We start from the raw sequence: 27193 nt of genomic DNA on the forward strand, positions 1-27193 counted from the left end.
TGAAACATGAGGTGCTACTTTCTTGCTTATGTTGGATAAGTGTGGGCAACAAAGAGCAGGGAGCCTCAGAGACAGAAAGAGGTGGAGGATTAAAATGACGAGGTGGAAGCTCAGGGGAATGCTTGCAAGCTGAATAGAGACAGCCACTCAATCTGTATGTGGTGTCTCCAATGTAGCAGGCACTGCATCACAAACAGCAAACAGAATTTGCTAAATTGGAAGAAGTATAGATAAGTCTGGAAGAAATATTTGCCATCCTAGGTAGTGGGACAGGAGGAAGTTAATTGACACATATTACCTCTCCAGCTGTAGTGTGGCAATGTGCTGTGGGAATTGGAGGAGCTATCACGAGGGATTGAACAGTCAGTCGGCGTGTCAAGGAGAGAACGCTTGAAAGGAAGGAAAAGGTGTGTTTGATGGTGGCAATATGTTGGAGGAGGCAGAAATGGATGGAGGATGGTTTGTTTAATGTAGAGACTGATAGGTTGAATGTGAAAAATAAGGAGGACCATATTGTGGTTCTGAGTGGTATGGAATGGATTGTGAGGAGAACTGCAGGAAATGGAACAGAAATGGTCACATGGGTATGTGGAATGCTTGGTTGAAGAAACTGGTCAAATGGTTTGGTGTGCAAGATGGCATGGTCAGAAGAGATATAATTCAGCCACAGAAACAATGAGAATGTGTTACAGGAAGTGAAGTGTTAGGACGTATAGCAGGGGTAGCTGTGATTATCTATGGGACATTAGGCAATAGCCGATTTCCAGAAATTCAGACAGACAAGTGAAGGAAAGGAAGGAAAGACTCAGAAAAGGATCATGTGAACTTGAGGAAAGTTGAACTTGGAAAATGCAAATAAAATTGATGAAATTTTCCACTTCTGGGTGACAGCACTGATAACGTCATAAATGCACCAGGAAAAGCCATAAAGAGGGGAACCTGAGTGGCAATCAAGTAAGAAATATTTCACTATGTCAGGCAACTCAATACAGTTCCCATAGCAACACTTCTTATTTGGAAGAAATGAATGATGTCAAAGGAGACATTGGTCAATGTGAGAACATGCTCTTGCAGCCAGATGAGGGTATGATTATTTTGATTTACTAATAGTTAATATTCAATGTGGGCATTTTTAAGCCTACTTGCATAACAGAATTTGTGTTGATTAAAGGTTACATAAATCATTTTTACTGTTTATGAATTCATTTAACAACTGTTCAAGATTTTTATTAAAAGCATTAATTAAAAATGCTGTGAATGCAAGTTTTGAGTTTTAAGTGAGGAAAATACTCTCTTTTTGTAGCCTACCACTCCCTCTTCTGGCTACTCAGAGTCAAACCTTTAGGTTGCAGTTGTGGTCGTACAGAGCCACCTCCTGGTTATGATTAGTATAGCAAGCAGAAGAGATATTTTGTGATTGAAATCGACTTGCATTGGTTTTTTGAAATAAAACCAGCACAATACTGATAAACACATCTTCAAGTTGCGTAGGCAAACAGACCACAATTAAAATTGTTCAGCCCAGTTTTTATACATCATGGACAGTTCCTTAAAGACATCAGGCTGCTTGAACATACTAATTAGGGCTTAATACTTGTTTAAGATTCCTCAGACAAACTTACAGTTGAGTTGAAAAGGTTGGGCCAGCAATAAAAGAGAATTCAAAGATACACATATTTTCACCAAACATTCCTGTTCAGTCAAGTAGAGTAAGAATATTCCAATAACTCCCTACTCAAAATAACGTGCCTTAGGGTTTAGTTCCAGGCTATGTATTTTACACCAACTTCAATGTGTGAGCTACCTCTGGAGGTACAACCATTCCAGTAAAATGATTTTAGGTCCAAAAGCCCATTCAGATAAACATGCCTGCATTTTGAAGCCTGAAAATACGTTGAATTTCTACATCAGCATTTTCACCTGCTGGTGATGCAGAGAGAAAAAAAAGAAGTGGGTGAAGGAATATCTGTTTCTTGTCAACTGGTAAAGTTTTCCCAAAGAGTCTTTAATTAGGAAAAGGACTTTTTCCAAACCAGTTAGAAGGCTGGAATGAGTGTAACCCATCACAATTCACTCCAATAAAGCTTTTGCAACTTTTCAGTCACTTTTTTTCCAAAAAATGTACTTCATTCATAAAATTTGGTTCCTAAAATATTGCAAAACATTTGAATTGAATATTACAGAATTGGCAAGAAAATTCTCTTTGTCCCAATACAGCATGTACCATTTGTAGATGATTACCGTATAATTACCGTACACAATTGTAATTGTGTTTATATTTAAAAAATACCTTTTATTCCAGGTATGTAGAATGAGCTAAGACATTTCAATTCAGAAATTACAAAATGTTCAGTAGATTTACTATTTCCCTCTATACACCAATCTGAGGTGGCTCAATACATTCCCAACACTTGAGTCAAAACGTGCAGTTATTCATAAGGTACACAGCATGAGTGACAGTACTGTTTCCAGCTTTTCCACTGCTGAAAGTTTCTAGGCAGTGAACTTACCCCATTATACCTCTGCTGCCTCTTTAATGCATGCCTCAGGACATGGAATATATCAGTCTGCAACATTCATTTGAAGACAATTCCTGGCACTTGAATATCAGCAGATTTTGGATAAGCAAAAGCACATTTTCCTATCTTGATGGTTCTCTGGCCACAGCTGATGTTTGTCTCTCTGTGCATCCCAGTGGAGCACAGAGTCCTGCAGCATGGAGTTGCGTGATATGAACCTCAACTAAAAGTCACTGCATATCCCTCCTGATCTTCTTTATGAAGGGGCAATCCACAACAAGGTTGACAGCAATCTCTTCCCCACCACAGCCACCTTGAGGGAATAACATGGAGGGATTCAGATACCAAGCTGATAATATCATCCATGCATACACAGACACATTCTATAAATGGAGGTCATATCATAGCTATTTAATATCACAGGGTCATCTGTGAATTCACAGACTCTAGCATTCATTTTTGATGTCCATCTCTCACAAATTTATGTTATTTCCAAAGAAGAAATCCAGAACTTCTTTGGTCAGGTTGTATACTCACACTAGACCAAAAGTATGGCTTTATTCACACTTGATGAAGCACTCAAAATTTGGGAATGTTTTAAAGGCAAATAAAACTTGGAGAACATTAAATACTAATAAAAGTTGTCAGGACAGAAACTTGTTTATTCTTGACCATCGAGATTTCTGCAAAATAATAAGGCTCATGATTAAATTGTAGTTTTTGCTGATAAGTCATGGCTAATACGGTAATCATCTATTAAGTTGTACATAAGGAAGTCATGGCATATCTCTTTACCCCAAATTGCTGAATGATTTGAGAAATAATAACGGTACTTGCCGTTAATTTGCTTTTTTTTGTTCATGTACAAGTCTATGTTCATTTCTCGGGGGCTTTGTGACATGATCAATCGAGATACATAATTAGCAGAGATGTTTATGGCAATTTCCACTTTTCCATCTTAATTTCTTTGACATTGGAGGAAAGACGATTCTTGCTGGATGTTTTCATAAATGTTACAACTTCGTTTTTGAGAACGTAACCACAGTCGGTTCTGATATAATGTGATAGTTTCATTCTCGTGTAATCTTGCGTTATAAGAAAATCGTGCAGTGGCTACATCAGTTAAACTAATGTGGCTGGAATTGTGTTATAGCCAAAACAGGTAAGGAAAGTTCACATTCTATAAATAACGGATGAAATTCTTCTTTCACATTAAAGCCAATTTGCGTTGAAGAAATATGATTATAACAGAACCAACTGTATATACTGACTGTATATATTTGTATAAATATACATAGCTTGACCCTTTCCCCTCCAAATTTGGATTCCCATAAAACCTATATAGAATGATCACTGGTTATTAGGCTCACTAAACTGACTCAATGATTGTGGAGATCAAATATGATGCTAACCCACTAGCAATATGCAGGTGGAATTTACAGTTCTGCTAGTTATTAATTCAGCCACTGGCAAAATGTTTTGAGCAAAAATCCTGTGTCTCACAAAGTCTTTATTGTCATCCAGGTTGTTAGTCTTTAATTCTGATTAGTTTTGTTGGTGGTAAAAAGAACATTTTGTTTTAGTGACACTTAAAGCCAGTAGCAAAATACACTGCTCCTGAAAATTATTAAATTTGAGTCCTGTCAAAATACATAGGTATTTGCAATTGTTACTAGCACAAAGATTCAACTTTTGACCTCTTATTGGAACTACAGTATGAAATCTGTGGTTTGAAATGCATTGATTTTATTCTTTGCTGCATTTGTACTAACCAACTATTTGCATGTCAATAACTACACTTCTGTGCAATAATCAAGTTGTTTCACTGAAAACAAAAATGATATTAATTAGCTTTTTGGTGTCGGATAGGATGTCCATTATTTACTCTCATAGTAAAATGCAATTTAAAAGTTGTAAAAGTTGATAATTTTTAGAAACATTGTGCAAGATATGGGTGGCATGGTGGCACAGTGGCACAGTGGTTAGCACTGCTGCCTCACAGCGCCAGAGACCCGGGTTCAATTCCCGCCTCAGGCGACTCTCTGTATGTTCTCCCCGTGTCTGCGTGGGTTTGCTCCAGTTTCCTCCCACAATCCAAAAATGTGCAGGTTAGGTGAATTGGCCATGCTAAGTTCCTCGTAGTGTTAGGTGTAGGGGAATGGGTCTGGGTGGGTTGCGCTTCGGCGGGTTGGTGTGGACTTGTTGGGCCGAAAGGCCTGTTTCCACACTGTAAGTAAGTAATCTAATCTAAAGATGTTGATATCAGCTGATTATCTTGATGAAAAAATGCCATGACGTTTTGGCAGGATGTGCTGCAGCAAGTTTATACAGCAGCAGATATTACAGCAGCATTAATGTAAATTTTCTCAATGCAGCTTTTATATTATTATCTTCATTTGAATTAAAGATGAGGTAAAATGTTACATTTGTTGACTTGATGAATCCTGTTTGTGCTCATGATGTCAAGCTGCTGTCCTTTCAGATTTGATGATGCGGAATAGAAATGTCAAGCAATTTAGTTTTAAATATCTCTGAGAGTCATACTCTCATTTTGAATGAATGCAAAGTAGTTTCTGTTTCTTAATGGTGCAAACTGTAATTTGACTGAAATTGCCCAAATGTGACATTATATAATTGCCATGCAATAGAAATGAAAGCAAAACAGGATTTAAAATGGTAACATCTAATCTTCATTCTTAATTTCTGTTGTCAACTCTTTGTTATTTTCAAAATGTAACCATCATGCATTCCCGGAGCCCTGCCTTTTTTAGCTAGGAAGTGGTGTGGAGTCAGTCTATAACATAACTTTACACAGCATCCTCTAAATCAAAATCAGAAATGAGCTTTGCCAAAATGTTATTAATACTGTCAATGCAAACTATAAATATTGACAGATAGCAATAGATTTTTGCGAGCTAATATCAAGAGTAATGAAACAGAGGTGGGTAAATGGTACTCAGTTACAAACCAATCATGACATAACAGAATAATGGAGCACATGCGATGGTCCACCATAATTCCTAACTTAACATTGTTATTGCGTTCCTGAAAAGTGTGACTTTATGTAAAACAAAGTTAAGCAAATGAGACTTGCACACTATAACTAATATAAAAGTTGTCATTTGAATCTGCCAGACTTCTCTCATCAGAAAGCCAATTGAAACATTATGCCACATAAGTTGAAATAGTATACTGTAGTTCCTAAATTACATTTTATATTTCTGCATTGGTCACTGAAGTAACTTTCCAAATAACATAAGTTTAAGATATAAAAGAATTATGCTGTCCTCCCACCTGTCTCTCCCTCCCGTCCCCTTTCCTTGCCTCCTGCTCCTCTGCCTTCTCAATCGTAACCTCTCGCACTTTCCACCCACTGCCCTGACCTTTCTATTTACCGACCTTCTCGCTTGCTGGTTCTCCCAGTCTCTGACCCTTACACTCAAAGCTTCTCTCACGAACCCTATCATTTGCCGACCCTCCCATTCACTGCCTCTCAATGCATTTCAATCTCTGACCATTAGACTCAGCACCTCCTTTTTGCTGCTTCCCTTTCCTTTCCACTTGCCACTTGTTTCCGAAGTACACGCGTGAGCAAGGGCTTAGGAGAGAAGCAATGAGGGGGAGGAAGTGAAGGAGTAAGAGTAATTGTGAACGGAGTGTCAGGGAAGAAAGAAGCTACCAGGAGAAGTGGCAAGTGAGGGGAATGACTAGCAAGTGGGAAAGTCATCGAGGATAATGATGACTCGGAGCATTGGTGAACAGGGGAGAGAAAATTAATGGATGGGGCTCAGCCAATGTGAAAGGTTAAGTGGGGACCACAGAAAAAAATTGCTCATGCGATAGATTTCACAAAAGTGTGCTGCAGAATTTGAAGGTAAATCATTGTTGCTTTAAGTTTAATCAAACAGCTCTCCCTTATCCAAAGTTGTTTCAGTTGCTACATTGCCCCTGGCATAAAAGAATGAAAAAGCTCAAATCCCTGCACCAGTGTGCATACATGTCCTATTATGTCTGTGATGTTAAAGCAGAAGAAGGCTAAATTAGAAAACTTACGTTGGGGCTTACTGCACTGCCATTATTTTGTTCGTCTGGTATAAGTTGCATATATATGCCAATATCTACAGTACGGGTGTGGATTGAGAATCAGTAAATCAGGATTAGAAATAGCAGGAAAATGTTTGAGATGGTAAGCTGTTACTAGTGCAGTAAATTGGGAGGACCACTTATCTGTAAATTAATATCAGCCAAATTTTCAAAACTTTAGTTTTATGTCTAACAGATGAAAAGCAAATAAATTATTTAGTTATTAGTTAAAACAGGAGCAAAGAATCACAGCTGCAGAAAACCTGAAATAAAAACAAAAAGTGCAGGGAAAACTCAGCAGCTACTGGCAGCATCTGTGACAAGAGAAAGAGAGTAAATGGTTTGAGTCTAAATAACATTTTCTATCTTTGTGTCATCTGCCCTCAGTTACTTCACTAATGTATAAAGTCAACAGTTGTGGTCCCAACATTTGGTTTGATTTGGAACTGAACTTGAGAGAATATGGAGGTTTCAGTTTAGTGTCTGGTCACTACTGGGTAAAGAAGACGAACATTATAGTTGAAACATTAACTTTTTTTTAATCCACAGATGCTGCCGGGCATGCTGAGTTTTCCCGGCACTTTCAGGTTTTACCTAATCATTGAGGGGTTTGTGTTCCTGCCTTTTCAGAAATTCCTACACTCAGCATTTGCTGGTGATGCAATCACTCCAGGTTCAGGGAAAGGTTCTGATTGCTTTTGATCTGAAGCATTCAAACGTTCCCCCTTCTAATATTCAGCACATTAGAGTCATAGAGATGTACAGCATGGAAACAGATCCTTCAGTCCAACTCATCCACACTGACCAGATATACTAAATTAATCCAGCCCTATTTGCCATCATTTAGCCCATATTTCTCTAAACTCTTCCTATTCATATATTCATTCAGATGCCTTTTAAATGTTGTAGTTGTATAACCTCTATCACCTCCTCTGGTAGCTCATTCCATACACACACCACAATCTGCATGAAAGAGGTGCCCCTAGGTTCCTCTTAAATCTTTGCCCTCTCACCGTAAACCTGTGCCCTCTGGTTTTGGACTCTCCTGCCCTGGGGAAAAAAAGACCTTGGCTAGTCACCCTATCCATACTCCTTATGATTTAATAAACCTATAAGGTCACCTTTCAGCCTCTGACACTCCAGGGAAAATATGCTCAGCCTATTCAGCCTCTCCCTATAACTCAAACTCTCCAACCCCCCTGCATCCTTGTAAATCTTTTCTGAATCCTTTCAAGTTTTTCTGTAGCAGAGAGATCAGAATTGAATGCAATATTCCAAAAGTGGCCTAACTGATGTCCCGTACAGCTGCAACATGATGTCCCAATTCCTATTCTTAAGGCACTGACCAAGGCAAGCATACCAAATGCCTTCTTCACTACCTGACTACCTGCAACTCCACTTTCAAGAAACTTTGAAACTGGACCCAAGGTCACTTCATTCAACACACCCCAGTTAACAAACTCATTATAATGATTAAATTCTGACACAGTGATCATACTGAATGAAGGTAAAAGGAAATTATTAACAGACAGTAAATAAGGTTGCAAAGTATGATTGGCAGTAAGCATACTGAGGCAATATAGATATTCAGATAATAAACATTTTGTGTGAATTAATTTCAGCTTCTAAGCATGAATTCCTTATTTCTTTCCAAAGGTTGGACCAACACCACAACCAAAACCAAATGCCCAGCCAACATCCACCACCGAGCATATTTCCTCATCCCAAGCTAGTCCTTCTGCAGTACAGCGGAGAGTGAAAAGTGCAGCCGCTAACTGTGATCGTCTCAGCCAGACAAAGTCAATGGTTCTCACTGACTCCAGCCCACTCAAATTACCGGTGAGTAGACAATACCACATTTGGTAAAAATGTGGGAAATGGTTGCTGGCAAGCAATTTCAGGTTTTCATTTTGTTGAATGGTGGGTGAACTATATTTCAAAATGTTTTCTAAATTTTATCCAAATAAACGGCATTCACAAATAAGAATCAAAACGATGATGTTGTCTGGCAATATCGAATGACCTGTAGATATGGACAGCAGCAGAAATTGCTGCTTTCATGATTTTTCACATTCTGACTGAAATGTGGGATTTATCAAGAAAGTTGTGTTGGTTTTTCATGAGCTTTTTTAAGTCATGCTTGTCACATACATTGTTATGATGAATTGATTGTTTTTAGAGATGCAGAGCTCCACAGGGTTAAATCTGGCTCCTGCTGATGTATTCAACTATACACTGATCACATTGATCACATTCATTCAGGAATTGCTATTTATAATTGGTTTCTGCACTGTGTCCATGCATACCGGCTGAAAAAGACTAACAAAATAGAACAGTTTCAAATAAGTCTGACATGGCTAATGAATAGACCTGAATGTACACCTTAGGATATTTGTAGATCTGGTTCAGTGGATGTATAAATCCAGAATTTGCATCTGGTCACTCACAATTTTAACTGAAGCATAGAGATGAAGTGGTCTGGTCGATAAAAGAGCTACTCTAAGTGAGTTGACACCTTAACCATGACAATAGGATTGTCAATCATATTGCTATTCAGCTTTTTGAATTTTTGTCATGGATGGTTAAATCTCCACGATATGGGTGGCATCCTGATTTTTAGTGTTTCCTGTACTTTATCCCCTCTGCTGCTTAATACAAATATACAAGGTGCTGGTGAGACCACATCTGGAGTACTGTGAGCAGTTTTAGTTCCCTTATCTGAGGAAAGATATCATTCCATTGGAGGCAATTCAGAGAAGGTTCACTAGAATGATCCGTGATATGAAGGGACTTGATTTATGAGCAAAGGCTGGGGCTCTATTCATTGAACTTGAGAAGAATGAGAGATACTGGCATTGAAACATATAGGAATCTGAATGAGCTTGACAGAGTAAATGCTGAGAGGATGTTTCACCTCATGGAAACATCTAGGACCAGAGGGCATAATCTCAGAATAAAGGGTTCCCAATTTAAGACTGAGAGAAGGAGGTTCTGGTTCTCTCAGAGGGTTCTGAATCTTTGGAGCTCCTTGCCACAAACAGCTGAGGGGGCAAAGTACTTGTAGAAATTTAAGACTGAGATAGATTTTTGATCAGTGGGGGAATCAAAGATTGTGGGGAAAAGGTAGGAAAGTGGATGTGAGGAGTGTTGGGTCATCCATGCTTCTATTGATTAGCAGAATAGAATTCCTGCTCCTATTTCTATTTCGTATGGTCTCATTCTGATCTGATGGGCCAAGTAACTGATCATCCAGACCAAAGATAGAGAAAGTGTTGTTGTACCTAAAATTGCCAAAACTGAAAGGCTGCTATAGCCAATATTCAATCAAATTTATTGCAGAGGAAACATTTTTAAATACACAAAAGTGGAGGCTTATGGAAGTGGTGAACACAGGAATTACTAAGAACAGTATGAAGTCTGAAGAATAATTTTCTGAGGTGGTTTGGGACTTATTCCCAAGAAGGTTTTAGACTTAAAGCATTATTTTGTGCACTTTCCAGAACCTTGGAACCTGGCATAACTGAATTTCAAGTCAAAAATGGTTCCTTGTGGAATTGTCACAAATACTTTAATGGTTACGCTTTTGTGTCAGTCATTCATTAAACTTGAACTTAGACTTCAATAGGGATTTGTACTGGCGTTTGCTGTTACCTAACTATTGAAAATGCCCAATGACCTCCAGAGAGAATCTGGTACCTTCAGACAGGGCAAGAAAGTATATCTCCTGAAGAAATGTTAATAAACAGCACTAAGTCTGAATTCGAAATGTTCAGTAAAGTCAATGTCAGTTGTTAAAGAGAGACATTAAAGAGTGAAATTAAAACAAAAAATTGAAAAAGGAAGAAATGAAATTACATAATGAAAAATTATTAGTTGTTACTTTAAATTGCCAACAACCATTAAGCAATAAAGGATTGACACTACACTTTTGTTAAAGTTACTTCTTAATGCTATGAGGTTTTCTTAGTGATAACTAAAATTTACCAGACATTTCGGGCACTTAGTTACCACAAATCAATATCCTGGGGTTGACCATTGACCAGAAACTAAAATGGACCAACCCGATAAAAACTGTTGAAACAAGAGCATGGCAAATCCTGTTGCAAGTAGTGTAATTGCTGATTCCCTAAAGCCTTAACAACATCTACAAGGCCTAGGTGAAGAATATGGTGTTCTTCACTCACCTGAATATGTATAGCTCAAGCTTGACACCATCCAAACTAAAGCGCTCCATTTGATTGGCACCCATCCACTCTTTAAACATTCACTTTCTCCACTATTGATGCACTGTGGCAGCATTATGTATCACTATGCTGTAGCAACTCACCAAGGATTCTTCAACAACACATTCCACTTTTTTAGTATATGTGCAGCCGAAGTGAGCACAAAACAATATGTTCCAAACACACAATCTCTGCCACCCAGAAGGACTAATGCAATTTATGTATGAAACACTATCATGTGCAGGTTCCCCACCCTAGCCACACACAAACCTGACTTGAAACTATTGCACCATTCCTGGGTCACTGGCTCAAAATCTTAGAATTCTCTTTCGACAGTAATGTAAGTGACAGAGCAGTGAGTGATTTTAGTGCACTATTCTTATAGTACTGGAAGCAATGGTTCAGTCCTAGCCAGTGATGTATGGAGTCAGCTATTACGAGGGGGCATAGCTTTAAATTAAGGGGTGGTAGGTATAGGACAGATGTTAGGGGTAGATTCTTTACTCAGCGAGTCATGAGTTCATGGAATGCCCTGCCAGTAGCAGTGGTGGACTCTCCCTCTTTATGGGCATTTAAACGGGCATTGGCTAGGCATATGAAGGATAGTGGGCTAGTGTAGGTTAGGTGGGCTTGGATCGGCGCAACATCGAGGGCCAAAGGGCCTGTACTGCGCTGTATTTTTCTATGTTCTATGTTCTATGTTCTATGACGTCAAAACTCCTGTGAACAAAAAAAACCTTCTTGCTAAAATCCTTCATCTCTAGAACTTTATGGAATAATCTCCTCTGCATCCTCTCAAGAACCCTTATATCCTTCCTGAAGGATTCTAATTAAGATAACTGAATGTAATACTGTAACTATGGCCTAAGTGGAACTTTATTGCAAGTTGCTGGAAGCTGCCGTTCAATTTACACTTTAGTAACGGTGGACACCTTTAGCCTCACTGTTATTTTGAGCACATTATCTGGCCCTTGATAAAGGGCTACCACTAGCTTTGTATGAAAAATGACAGTAATTGTCAAGGCATTGGCAGAACATTAGAGGATACAGCTCCCTTTATTAAAAATAAACGCCAGATTTAACGTGTTAATCTATGACGGAACCCATTTGTAACATGAAGCAACAATAATCTCAAGCAGGCATGCATTTAACATTCACAAGACAAACTGGCTCACAATCAAGTCTGACATGGACCCTAAGGCAGGCAAAGCAGAGGTCTGTTAGCTGGACACAGTCTGCTGATTAAATCATTTTCAATGGAATACTTTTAAGCTGTTTCATAAGTGATAATACTGTCGAGAAAAACTGTAGAACTGAGTTCTGACAACTGGTCACCTTTTCTTTTTTAGTTTCTTAATATTTTCCATAAATGATAGCTTAAAATGGAGAAATGGAGAACGTTTTTTAATGGGCCTGGCAGACTGTATACAGATTCAGATTTACAAATTGTTATAAATGACAATATAATTTATATTTCCCTGTTGCATATATGTTGAAGTTAGTGAATGGTGAGAAAAGGAGATCACATTGAGCACATGAATTGGAAAATCACTTTGTAAAATGATAAAACAGAGGTGGCTCCTGCACTTGACCAGAAACATGGGCTAGATTTGTTCACAGTGAACCATGGTTAAAACAAGAACTGCAGATGCTGGAAACCAGAGTGTAGACTAGAGCAGTGCTGGAAAAGCACAGCAGGTCAGGCAGCATCCGAGGAGCAGGAAAATCGACGTTTCGGGCAAAAATCCTTCATCTCTATATCTTTTCCCAAAACGTCGATTTTCCTGCTTCTCGGATGCTGCCTGACCTGCTGTGGTTTTCCAGCACCGCTCTAGTCTAGAGTCACAGTGTACCATGCTCAGTGTCTTAACTGGGACTGTATACCACTTTTTTTTTCTCTCTCTTGTTGCCTTTTCCCATGTGCTTAGAAATGAAATCTAATTTCCAGCAGAAATTACATTCAAATTAGTGACTGGGGATGCTTTGTATAAGGAAAACCAATCATCAGCTGACAATACTGCATCTATGCACAACCTTTTAAAGAGACATTGGCCAAACAAAAAAGACTGCATCATGATCACAAATTTCTTGACCAGCTCAATAACAAATAACATACGAATTGGAAACACTAAATTGACATGAGCATTTTGCAAAATTAAATTTCAGTTGTAAATATTTCACATTACATTGATTTAACTTTATTCAAGTATGCATTGTCATTAATTGTTAAGAATAGCTTAGTCACAGAGCTAAGTGTACTGATAGGCCTCATGATTGGCATGCATTGATGATTACATGGGAATTAGAGACACTTTCTTTATTATCTCTTCCTCTCATGCAAAGTGGTGAGGACAGAATGAGAGTGGAAGTTAATCGAGTGGCTTGTTACTCCAGAGATGTATAGCTGAATCACAGTGGCTGCTGGTTTCTAATTGGCTAGTAGCTTCCAAAGAGCAAACATCAGTAACCCACTTGAAAATCTGATAGGCTCATGATGATATGGGCTTTACTGCTCACTGTGTGAGGGGAAAAAGTGTTCCCCCTGCACTTTTGCACTTACCAGTGTACGTCGAAGAAAAAGCAGCAAATTTTACTGAACTTTGTTTCTTTGCCCAGTCTTTATTGAATGTTTATACTGGTGTCCATTGTAGCACTTAACCATCCATGTGGCATACCCGAACTTACAGACTTAGCGGATCCTCCAACCAATGCGCTGTAAAGGACATTATGCCAGAGCAATCTCAGCATTAGTAATTGAAATATTGAAGTTGATGTCAAAGCCCTGCAAGGACGCTGGCAACTAACTCCCTGAGATCCATGCATGTTTGGACAGCACTGCCCATAGACAAACTTACCCAGACTGATTGTTCTCAACAACACCTTCAGCACCAACCACCCTTTCCCAACCCCACCCCACAACTGTCACTGCAAACACACCCAATTATCCAGGTCCAACCCATTTCTATCCTCCACCTTCTCCATTCCTCTGCACCCACATTGTCCTCTGCTGAATTCCTATGTATCCCTGTTTGAATCTGCCTCAATCCCACTTCCATCTATTGTTGACTTATTCTTGTCAGTCCCAAGCTTCAAGAATTCATTTGCCTACTTCTCTCCCTGGTAATGCAGAGCGAAACAGGAAAAATTGCTGATAGTATACAAAACCACACAAAGTGAACTGCTGAACACTACATTTTAATGCCTGTGAACTGGGTGCCATGAGGTTCTTGTGCATTACTCACCTTTTATTGAAGGTCGGACTTTATTGAAAACTATTTCACAATCTTGGGTATTCATTTCATGCTAGTGCATTACAAGCATGAAGCTGCCACAGGTCGGTATAATGTGCAACACACCACAAACACACCACTGACTTTATCGCTGCATCTCAAACCACCGTGAGAAAAATCAAGATTTCACATCCTACTTCATTAAGTCATCCAGTACGCTATGCTTCCTGTCCTTAGAATTTCTTCCCTCCCCCTCTCTCTGCATCTCATATTATAGTTGCATGTGATAATAGTTTTAAAATATGTTAAATTGTAATTGTAAATTGCAGAAGTTATTATTGCCTTTCCTATTTCTACAAATCTGTTATTATTGTAACTATTCTGAGGCAATTTGTGGTTTTTATATGTTAGCCCATGTGATGTATACCACAGATAGTCAGGTTTGTGTTGAGTCAGATATCTTGAAGTATATTTAGAACAATAAATACTTACAAAGCTATAATATCACAGACTTGTATACACAATCTGAGTTCTGTTTTACTGATGTTACTCTGCATTATACACACATGCTGACTGAGCGCAGTATATTAGTGCAAAGATAATAGAGAATGACTGAAGGCCAGGCTAGTACCTTTGTACCAAAATGCCACATGTACCATGTAATTGTCTTAAATGTACAGATCTGCTTGTTCTGGAATCAATGCCACAATGCAACTTCTAATTTTTTCTCTTTAAAGAATGGGAGGTGTCTTTCATATAAATATATACAATTATCCATAGAGATGTATTGTCTCTATACTTTCAGATAACACCTTAATAGACATATAATATGACTATATCTAGTTCTTATACAGTTATCTTGGCTTTGCGGGGTAGCTTCACTCTGCGATGTCATCACAGAAGCGTATGTATTATTTGTTGTAGATGTGCAGTTGTTGCTTGGCATCATACCTTCAGTATTCAATTGACTCTCCTATGTGATGGGTGGTTGATGTCATGCTGTGCAGATATTTCATCTTTATCTTTGGGAGACTTGATTATTGCTTATTACAGCATTATATGACATAAGCTGGAAAAAGCCAAAATATAACATTTCCATAAACTCATGCAAAAATTTTAAACTTTTATTTTATGTTTTGTCCTGGTTCATGTTTGGATAACTGCCTGCATGCTGGTTGGCCAAACTCTTGTACCATTTTGTCCCTTCTTTCCAACGTATGACATGCACAATTCATTGGGTAGTGAGGGTGTGAAAAGAAATGACTAAATGAATTTGCCTTGCAAATCTGAGAGCTGTTGGTGAGTGTAAACTTTTGCCAACAGGAGTAGCACGCAGATTTAACACAGTTATCCAAAAGACTTGTTTTTTCTACTACTAACAATGCAATCTGTGAGACAATTCAACTGAGGGTAGTGATGAGAGGAGATAATATGTTGAGCACTGTATTTCTTGCATGTTTTGAAAGGGTGTTGATGGATATAATTTAATGAGGCACACCGAACCTACTAAATCTGGCAGAAAACATCAGCAACGGTTGTACTAGTACTACCTTTCATTTATCACTCAAGAGGGAAGTTAGTGAAATATTCAGTCACTAGAATGTAATTGTGACCATAGCCATGATAAGTATCAGTTGCAGTCTTGCATCATAGATTAGATTAGATTTCCTACAGTGTGGAAACAGGTCCTTTGGCCCAACAAGTCTACACTGACCCTCCGAAGAGTAACCAACCCAGTCCCATTTCCTCTGACTATTGCACCTAACACTATGGGCAATTTAGCGTGGCCAATTCACCTGACCTGCACCTCTTTGGACTCTGGTAGGAAACCGGAGCACCCGGAAGAAACCCCCGCAGACACGGGGAGAATATGCAAACTCCAGTTGCCCGAGGCTGGGATTGAACCTGGGACCTTGGTGCTGTGAGGCAGCAGTACTAACCACTGAGCCACCGTGCCACCCCGTGGCTTAGAAGGAATCCTGTGTAGAAAGAAAAGTCCTCTCAATAGTTCAGAATCTTAAAATTGGCATGATTCACATGACTTGAATCATTAATTGATGCTCTTAGTAATGCCAGGCCTTTAAATAAATTTATACCATCAATTTCTTGAGTTTTTTCTGCACCACGTAACCTACATGTATATATCTAGCACATCTTGATGTAGAGCTTGCAGAAATACAATGTATTTACCTTTGAATATTACATTCTTGGAGTGTCCTTGTTCATCTCTGAGTAACCAGAATAAATTTATCAGTTTGAGGACCTGTTGGATGCATTGTCACTTTCCAATGATGCTGTTTTTGAGTTCGGAGCTAATCATCATCAGGTCTTTCTGCTTTGCTCAGCTGTGGTCAGAATATATGTGATTCATGTGAACCTAGCTTTGCAACTGACTGGTTCATTATCTTGGAGAAAGTGAGGACTGCAGATGCTGGAGATCAGAGCTGAAAATGTGTTGCTGGAAAAGCGCAGCAAGTCAGGCAGCATCCAAGGAGCAGGAGAATCGACGTTTCGGGCATGAGTCCTTCTTCAGGAATGAGGGCTCATTCCTGAAACATCAATTCTCCTGCTCCTTAGATGCTGCCTGACCTGCTGCGCTTTTCCAGCAACACATTTTCAGCTCTGCTTCATTATCTTGTAGACCATAAGAATATGTAGATCTGTGCATACAGGTAAACCAATAATAAAAGGTCCACCTATTTCAACGATGTAGAGTGCTTTGGGTGTCCAACCCAATGATCCTTATTAGCATTTAAGGCAGATAATGATGGTGCATGTAATCCCAGACCTATTGTAAGCAGTTAGCATAGCTTGTGTGGATTGCACCTTGCTGTTCCAGTTTCCTGAGTACACCTTGTATAAGATGCAAATAGGGATTATATTTTCATTTGCACAAAGATCAGTGTTTGGCATATAGTTCATGTTGTCCATTCCTTTTGAGTTATATCAACTGGAACTGAGGGCTTCAACTGAACTAATGGCTCAACTTTTCTGATCCTATTCATATGGGGCATCAACTTTACCATATGTTCTGACAATCTGTAGTCTCTAAGTTGTAACATTACAGTTACCTTGTTTGCTTGGTTGAGTATTTTGCATCAGTATTTACTGTGGAAAAGGACATTGAAGTTATAGAATCTAGGGAAATAGATGGTGACATCTTAAAACTGTCCATATTACAGAGGAGGAAGTGCTGGATGTCTTAAAATGCATAAAAGTGGATAAATCCCCAGGACCTGATCAGGTGTACCCTAGAACTCTGTGGGAAGCTAGGGAAGTAATTGCTGGGCCTCTTGCTGAGATACTTGTTACATCGATAATCACAGATGTGGTTGGCTAATGTGGTGCTACTGTTTAAGAAAGGTGGTAAGGACAAGCCAGGGTACTATAGACCAGTGAGCTTGACATTGGTGATGGGCAAGTTATTGGAGGGAATCCTGAGGGACAGGATGTACATATATTTTGAAAGGTCAGGACTGATTAGGGATAGTCAGTATGGCTTTGTGCATGGGAAATCATGTTTCACAAACTTGACTGAGTTTTTGTGAAGAAGTAACAAAGAGGATTGATGAGGACAGAGTGCTAGATGTGATCTATATTGACTTCAGTAAGGTGTTCAACAAGGTTCCCCATGGAGAATGGTTAGCAAGGTTAGATCTCATGGGATACAGGGAGAACTAGCCATTTGGATACAGAACTGGCTCAAAGGTAGAAGACAGAGGGTGGTGGTGGAGAGTTGTTTTTCAGACTGGAAGCCTGTGATCAGTGGAGTGCCACAAGGAACGGTGCTGGGTCTACTACTTTTCGTCATTTATATAAATTATTTGGATGTGAGCATAAGAGGTATAGCTAGTAAATTTGCAGATGACACCAAAATTGGAGGTGTAGTGGACAGTGAAGAAGGTTACCTCAGATTACAATGGGATCTTGATCAGATGGGCCAATGGGCTGAGAAGAGGCAAATGGAGTTTAATTTAGGTAAATGTGAAGTGCTGCATTTTGGGAATCATAGCAGGACTTATACACTTAGTGTTAAGGTCCGAGGGAGTGTTGCTGAACAAAGACATCTTGGAGTGCAGGTTCATAGCTTCTGTAAGTGGAGTCGCAGGTAGAAAGGATAGTGAAGAAGGCGTTTAGTATGCTTGTTTTTATTGGTAAGAGAATTGAGTAAAGGAGTTGGGAGGTCATGTTGCGGCTGTAAAGGACATTGGTTCGGCCACTGTTGGAATATTGCATGCAATTCTGGTCTCCTTCCTATCGGAAAGATGTTGTGAAATTTGAAAGGGTTCAGAAAAGATTTACAAGTGTGTTGCCAGGGTTGGAGGATTTCCCTGGAGTCTCGGAGGCTGAGGGATAACCTTATAGAAGTTTATAAAATCATGAGGGGCATGGATAGGATAAATAGACAAAGTCTTGTCCCTGGGATTGGGGAGTCCAGAACTCGAAGGTATAGGTTTAGGGTGAGAGGAGAAAAATATAAAAGGGCAACGTTTTCACACAGAGGGTGGTACGTGTGTGGAATGAGCTGCCAGAGGAAGTGGTGGAGGCTAGTAAAATTGCAACATTTAAAAAGCATCTGGATGGGTTTATGAATAGGAAGAGTTTGGTGGGATATGGGCCAAGTGCTGGCAGATGGGACTAGATTGGGTTGAGATATCTGGTCGGTATGGACATGTTGGATCCAAGGGTCTGTTTTCGGACTGTACACCTCTATGACTCTATGACAGGCATATAGACCTCAATTAAACTCTGGAAAGTTTGTAGGCATTGTTTCTCAGTTAGTTCTTCTTCACATACACTGTTTAGTATTGTGTCATACTTTGAATTTTTCCAGACAATGGGATTTGTGAATAGTTTATCCTAATCTCCTTTTGCAGAACATAGTTTATATATGCCACAAAATGCTCGACACTGTCTTGGTGGGTGAGTCAAGTCACGAATTATACAAACTTGTGGTATTCCAATGGAGCTGCTGATGGCTGCAATAGTTTTCCAGAATTAAGCCCTTGCAGATGCTAAAGGCCTACAATAAGTGTTTCGAACTTGCATAATTCTTTTAGGAGAACACCAAAGATAAATTTTTGGGGTTAAATGATAAATGCTTAAATATTTACACATGATTGTAATATTTAGCTATCCTTTTAATAGTATGAAATATCATAGTCATAAGATGAAATTTAAAAAAAATTAACCTGAAGACTTTTCCACATTCATGATGTTGCTCTTTTACTTGACAGTGCTAGTCAAGGGGATGACATGGTGGCTTAATGGTTAGTACAGCATCAGGGACTTTGGTTCACTTCCAGCCTCAGGTGATTGTATGTGTGGAGTTTGCACATTCTCCGTGTGTCTGTATTGATTTACATCAGGTGCTCCAGTTTCCTAACATGGTCCAAAGATGTACAGGTTAGCTGGATTGGCCATGCTAAATTGCCCATACTGTCCAGGGACATGTAGGTTATTTTTGTTAGATACAGGAATAACGGAGGGAGGGTAGGTCTGGGTGGGATGCTCTTTGGAGGGTCAGTGTGGACTCAATGGGCTGCATGGCCTGCTTCCACTCTATAGGGATTCTATAAAATTTGGTAGAAGTGACAATCTGGCAAATGCATTTTTAGGTGATAGTTTTACCTTCCACTCACAGCACTATCATAACTCACCTTACAGAACACAGATATAATTCATGATACGGCATTTAATGATGAATGGTGAAAGTGAGAAAAATATCTCACTTGACGTTTAAATTCTTCCCACTTCCAATTCATGCTTCACAACCCCATACAGCTAGTGTAAAATGAGAAAGCTGCTAAAGCTCAAACACTTCTGTGAAAATTGACAATAACCCTACCTCAGGAGGGATCACAATGGGCCTATTCCAGCCGCTACCCTTGGGGAAAATAGTTGAGTGAATGAATGGGGATAACTTGCTGTATGATTTTTTTTTAGATCCTGCATACATTTGTTTCCCACAGTGACCATGACAATCTGGCCCACTATCTCAATTGGATCATTCCACCATAAACAGTGGAGGTTTACAGCAGAGTCACATAATTGTAGCTCTGAAAATAACTCTGCTGTAATACATTTCTACCATTTATAATTTAAAATTCAGAGCCCCAGATGCAGCTCAGTATGATATAAAGTGTGCAATTAATATATTTCAGTCTCACTGTCATAATGAAGCTCAGTAAATCATGACAAACAGATTTGAGGCCCACCATATAAACTCTTGAGCACTCGTACTCTTTACAGGAAATATTAGTTTACATGGAAGAAACTCCCATTTTATGAAGGCAAAGAGAATTGAAATTTATTTTGATCAACTTTATGAAAGTTAAATGTCTTACTAATCCTCTATGAATATTGTTCAGCCAAAGCAAAGAAACAATGAGTGAGATGGAAGTCTCGTAGTTTTCAGAATGCCATAATTTTTTCTTCTTCAGTTGTCACATTGTTGAGCCTTCTGCCAATCCTCCCAGATTACTGCAACGAAATGTAAAAACATATAAGCTGTCCTAATTAATATTAGGAGCATACTAAAATTGTGCTTGAAAGCTTATGTTAAAAAAAATCTTTGATTGGTATTGGAATTGGAAAATATTATCTGCCTACAAACAGCAAACAGGTTACATATGCCTAAAATACAGATGTTTCATATAAGAATACCTGTAAAATCTTCGATAAAATGCTGATTTAAAGTGATACTCATGACCACAATGACAGTACTGCCTGGAAACAGTCACTTGCTAAAACGATGCAGTCAATGTAGTGCAATGACATAGTAACAATATCTAAAAGCTCTGTGCTGTTCTTTCGACAGGAACCAGCATTGTTTTGAGTTCCATTTGGTCGTGCCTAAATCCTGCTTAAATATTAATGATCTCAAAGTGTCAAGCTTGACATTAATTAGTTTGCATTAACTGTGAAAGCAGTACTGTTTACAGTCCAAACAAGTTAATATTATACATGGCTCATACCTTTTCACAATATTACAGTACAAAACTTATTGCAAAACCTACAATCATTTTAATGTAAAGTTGGTAGTATAAAGTGCAAATAACTGAAACATTATAGTCAATGTCTCCAACAATAGGATATATTATAGTGAGTTTAAAATGATTAAAAATAACATTATTTGATCTCCATCAATTATAACTCTATAATACTTAAGGATGGTTCTTGTAGGAACACTTATGGGGGTTGTTCAGAAGACCTGGGTTCAAGTCCCACCTACTCCAGAAGTGTATCATAACATGTCTGAACAGCTTGATTAGAAATATCAATAATCCATAGTTTGTGTAGTAAGGTTTAAGTCTGCTTACAATATGGTTATCAAGTGTGCTATCTCAGATGTATTTTATATTTTGTCTGTTGATTCGAAAGGTGTATTTTTAAGAAGTGCTGTAATTGTGATAGTATCAAATGTGTTGCGGTATTACTAGTTTACTTAATAGGTTCTAGGGACCTCGTTTCAAATACCACCATGCAGATGGTGGAATTTGAATTTAATAAAAATCTACAATTAGGAGGCTAATGGTGACCATTAAACTGTTGCCGATTGTCAGGAAAATCCTATTTGGTTCATTAAGGTCCTTTCAGGGAGCAAACTTCCATCCTTGCCTTGTCTGCCCTACATGTAACTCCAGATCCATCGTAATACAGTTGACGCTCAACTACTCTCTGGGCAATTAGGAACAGGCAATAAATGCTGGTCTAGCCAACTACCCCAGATATCATGTGAATGATTTTTTTAAAATTGCTATTTGTGGTCATTAGAAATACATAAAAAAATTAAGATATGACTGGCTTAAAATCTACCCTCACATTCAAAAGCTTTGTAGCAGCCTTGTGCAACTGATCTTAACAGTCCTTTGCTAATGTTGTGGAGATTTAAACAGATTAAATGCAAAATCTTTAGAATTTTGAGTAGGAATAACTTTTCAGTCATGGAATATAACATCTTTGGTTGAGAAGCATCATTAGTTAGGTAGCTTACAACATATTGAGTAACAGTGGGGGATGTGATTAGGCCGTAGATGGGAAGAAATGCTGCACCCTATGTCTTGGATTCTAATCCAAAGTAAATTGGAGTTTGAATTGTTAGAAAAAGTTTACTGTTAGAGTTTTGTGTAGATTTGTTTCCTTACTATGTTGCAATAGTGTTAACAATAAATGCTATCATATAAAACTTACTCAGTTAAGGGCAGAATTTTAACTGTTCCATGGTCGTTCTGATGGCAGAACAGGAAATAATGCCATTTCAGCTCTTGTGCTTTTTGCTGGTTGCCTTACGATAACAATTAAAGTTTAAAAGACATCAACATTCACGGGGGACTTGTGTGATCATGTACGAGTGAATGAACCAGGAACAAGAGTAGGCTAATTGCCTCTTTGAGCTTTTTCCACCTGTCAATAAGATCATGGCTGATTTTATTATAACCACAACTCTACATTCTTACATACCTGTGATAATCTTTCTTCACCTTCGTAATCAGGAATCAAGAACATGATGGGGGAAGCTTTTCAAAGTGTCTCCCTATTTGCCCAGGAGGTTCTTTTGTAGCCCACCATCAATAATGGGTGGACATTGAAAGAGACTCTATGATAAACTATGAGGCTCTAGATTATAGCCACAACTTTTGCAGTCAACTCTATTCACCTTAACATTAGGCTTTTTAAAGACATAAAGGTAGCATGGATGTTTTTCAAATTTGAAGTTCACTTGTAAATATTCAATATTACATTGATTTAACGTAATCCTTATGGGCATGATAATTATGCTCTTAGATTAGCACAAAGAGTTAGATACATTGGCACACCTCATGGCTGACACATGTTGATTGTTACAGTGGAGTTGGCAGAAGAAACAATGAGATGTTTTTGCTGTGACTCTTTATTGAATGTTAATTTTAGTAGCTGGTATTCTACTTGTCAGTCTGGAGGACAGAGCTGAATTTGCAGCCTCAGATATCACTTCTTTGCTGTGCATTTTAAAAGACATACTCTCAGCAGTAGATGCATATGTAAAATAAATCCTGATACTATTCCCTTTTCATTGGTTAACTATTCCCACAAAATCCATCACATTCAGGACACCAAGCCCTTCCTAGTTCACTTCATCAGAGCCCCACTCCAAAACCTTCATCTCACCATTAACTCAACCTTGCCGGCCCTGAGCTTCCATGCAAGATGCCATTCTCATGCTCCACTCCCTTGTACAGCAGACATCAACAGGAAAAATATTGACCTGAGAAACAACTGCATAAAATCTATAGTTGCACGTCCCATATTGCAAGATGCTTTCACATCTGAATTCATTGTTTGGAAATTAAAAGTTTCACTCCAACCTAATTTAGTCACCTTGCACATCCTGTTTCCTGATTTTGCAAAATCCGTAAAATCTCCTCCATAGAAAGGTTATAACTCAGATGTAGATTAAAGTACAGTATTTGTTACTCAGATGTTATGGGTCAGAACCCTGAAATACTACAGATATCTTTAGCCCTAAAGTCAAAAATGTGTTTTATTTTTGAAAGAGGACTGCGACAGAGACAATAATCCATTTATCTCTTCTCTGTAAAGATCTCAACAGTTTGGAGTATTCTCTTTGAGACCATTGGGGACCTCGACAAGAATTTGGTCATGACATGACTAATGTTCCTGAAAAATGCGTTTTGTTTTCTTTATTGTCTCAACTTAATTTGACGTGAAATGAAATGAATTTTATTTCATGTTTTTGCTCCTACTTTTCTGTTCCTTTTCTACAAACCTCTTCTGGTTACTACTGTTGCCCCATTCTGCATTCGTCAGGCTTTTTTTTCTGAATTTAATCTAATTAAAATGTTGAATTTTCAGCAGAATATTTCTGAAAGTTAGAGACAAAATAAATTATTTAAGCTGTAGAAAAGACCCATAAAATTTAATGATGAGACATTATGATTTAGATATTTTATATATTTGTCTTCGGGTACTATTTTGAACAGGATATTTCATGACTTTAGGGATGTAAAAGCTTGCTAATGGAAACTGTGGCTCATGCTTACTTGGGAAAGTTGACTAAATTTCTGCAACTGGAGTAAATCTCAAAATTGTAGATTGTTTCTATAGACAGACCTATATTACATGCCGGTGGCATAGAAAAAATATCATAAAATTACATTTTTGCAGATACAAGCAAATAGATGCGTAAAGACAAATTTTGATTAATTTAACGTTGTTTTGAATGAACATTTTAGTAAGTAGTTTTCAGATTCCTATTCCCATTCCTATTATGGGTTATTGAAACAGAAAAATCTCAAGGTAAAGGAGTTGACTTCATGTAAATCAGGCCCATTGCATTGCATTAAGTTTAGTTGGAAAGATTATAGGATTAGTCTTTTGTGGAACAACAGATTTGGCAAAGCGTATATTTAAGATTCAATCCTGACATTAAATGTGATGGGCATGCCACATGTGGATTAGTCAATCTATAGTGTTGTTTCCAGAAACAGATTTATTCCTTCCAATCTCATGCACAATAATGCAGGCACTTAAAAAGATAAGTTGCAGGCATTTTTCAATGTCTGGTTGAATTAAAAGCAGCAGTTATCTAGAACTACATTTGAAAACACGTTGAAAAAAATTTGATCTGTTTTTAAGTTTCTAATCAGAAGTGAAAATTCAAAGTATGCACAATCTTAACTCAACCACATACAACTTACATGATTAGCTGTTCACTGATCAATCTGTATGAGGATATGCTATATACACAATTTTCTTCAGTGAAAGAAAACCTTGAAAGACGTACACTGGCAAACAATATGCATCTCTTTACAGGGCTTTTATATATAGTTAGTTCATTTGAGCATCATCCCCACAAAAGATCCAAAAGGTTAAAACTTTTCCTTTCAGAACATCACAAATTATACAGTAACACGATTGAATTATTTAACTGTATGAAAGGCTGGGACTGAGTGAACAGGAGCAGACTGATGATAGTTGAGATTTCCTGAACACAGGGCTGGAAGTACAAGATTAAATGTAAATGTTTTAGAACAGAGGGCAAATGAACTTATTTAACAAAGTGTACGATGAGGCAGTAAGATTTACTTTGAGAGTTCTTGTTTGACATAGAACCTATGCCAGTATTTAAGATTAAATTGTATCTGTGAATGAATGAAGATGAGGTTAAAGCAGTAGGGAAATATGGTGGCATGAACATGATGAGAGCTATTTGCTGGTATGAAGGGTATATGTTGACAGTGGCCCTTTACATTATTATGTCTGGAGCTCCATGGACCATAGGTATTGAATTGGTTCTGAAAAAAATCCAGGACCACCTTCACAGAGGAAGTAAAAGTGACCTTGTCAGCATCATTCACTTTTCCAAAGCAAATCAATCAAAATGTATTAGAGTTTGCTTCATATTAGTGCAAGATTTAAAAACTGTCACTTGATAGTACACAACCCAAATATCTCTGAAAACACAGACATGTTGCTAAAGATATTAATTTTGCCCTCATAAGCACAAATGCAAAAATTTAAAATTTAATATGACCACAACAATTCAACATTATCTTAAGCTGGTTGTTAGTGTAGCTATTAGCACCCTCAAGACTGATCAGCAATCGCTACCCAATCCCAGAATCACATCTAGCATTCTCTAGCAGATGTGCATGCTTATGAGATGCATTTTCTTGGAACGCATATGGGTAACTGTTACTGCATGAAGTGAATGTCCAGCAGAGCAGACAAATCATCAGTTTGTTAATTGGATGCCAGTAGTGACTCTTCAAAATTCAATTTTCCCCTCAATGCTCTCTCCTAACCTCACTCAGCTGAACATATGACCTTTAAAGGGATTGTTAACTTTGATCCTTTCACCATCTGAAATCACTAATCTTACCCAGGAGGCATCCAATCTCTTAGTTACTCAACAAAGCCACAGACCCTCAATCCACACCAGCAATACCTCATTTAAGCAACTAAGATATCTGACACACTCTCAGGATTCCAAGTATTCTCCCCCGAGACCTCCAACACTCATTTAGGTCTTCAACCCAGGAAATTATAGGCTGGTAAGCCTCACATCAGCGATAGGGATATTATTCAAGAAGATTTCTAGAGACAGGATTTACTCACATTTGGAAATAATTGACTTATTAGGGATTGGCAGCATGATTTGTCTCACAAACATGATTGCATTTTTAGAGGAAGGAACAAAGATGATTGATCACGTTAGGGCAGTGGATGTTGTTTACATGAACTTTACTAAAGCAATTGACAAGGTCCCTAATGGTAGACTGGTCCAGGAGATTAAGTCACATGGGATCCATAGAGAGTTGGTAAGTTGGTTACAAAATTGGCTTGGTAATAGATGACAGAGGGTAATTGTGGAGAGGTTTTATTCTAACCAGAATTCTGTGACCAGTTGTGTTCTTCAAGAATCAGTGCTGTGGGCCTCTGTTGTTTGTAACACATAATGCAGATGTAAATGTAAGTAGTCTGATTAGGAAGTTTTCAAATGACATGAAAATTGCTAGTGTTGTGGATTAGTGAGGAAGGTTACCAAAGACTACAACAAAATGTGAACCAGTTGGAAATTTGGGCAAAGAAATGGCAGATGGGGTTTAATCCAGCCAACTGTGAGGTGATGCATTTTGGAGGTCAAGTGTAAGAACAAAGTATACAGTAAATAGCAGATCATTGATATACAGAGAGATCTTGGGCTGCAAGTCTATAGCTGCCTGAAAGTAGCAACACAAGTGGATAAGATGGCAAAGATATGTCTCTTAATGAACAGAGGCATTGAGCATAAAAGCTGGCAAGTCATGTTGCAGCTACTTAAGAATTTAGTTAGGTCAGGTTTGGAGTATTATGTACAGTTCTGTTCACCACACTATAAGAAGGGTGTAGAAACTTTGGAGAGGATACAAAAATGGTTTACCAGGATGTCGCCTGGATTGGAGTGTATTAGCTATAAGAAGAGGTGGGAAAAAACTTGGATTGTTTTTGTTAGAGCCAGAACAACACTATTTAAGAGGCATTTAGACAAATATTGGAAGCAGGCAGGAAATAGAGGGATTCCAACCAAGGGCAGACAGATAGCATTTACAATGGCATTATAATTGCTCCCCTGGTGGGCTGAAGGACCTCTTCC

General features: G+C 38.3%; 1 protein-coding gene across 1 annotated transcript in view; it reads left to right on the top strand.

Moving 5' to 3' along the window:
* arhgap15 (Rho GTPase activating protein 15) overlaps nucleotides 1–27193 on the top strand; it is a 741895-nt gene that overhangs the window by 76763 nt on the left and 637939 nt on the right. The window contains exon 3 of the mRNA XM_043694095.2: nucleotides 8259–8441. Within this exon, the coding sequence (XP_043550030.1) occupies nucleotides 8259–8441 (183 nt within the window). The remainder of the gene's footprint in view (nucleotides 1–8258; nucleotides 8442–27193) is intronic.

This window comes from Chiloscyllium plagiosum, unplaced genomic scaffold (genome assembly GCF_037043375.1).
Source record: "Chiloscyllium plagiosum isolate Xiang-an unplaced genomic scaffold, Cpla_swu_hap1 HiC_scaffold_7, whole genome shotgun sequence".
In the NCBI taxonomy this organism is placed as follows: Eukaryota; Metazoa; Chordata; class Chondrichthyes; order Orectolobiformes; family Hemiscylliidae; genus Chiloscyllium; species Chiloscyllium plagiosum.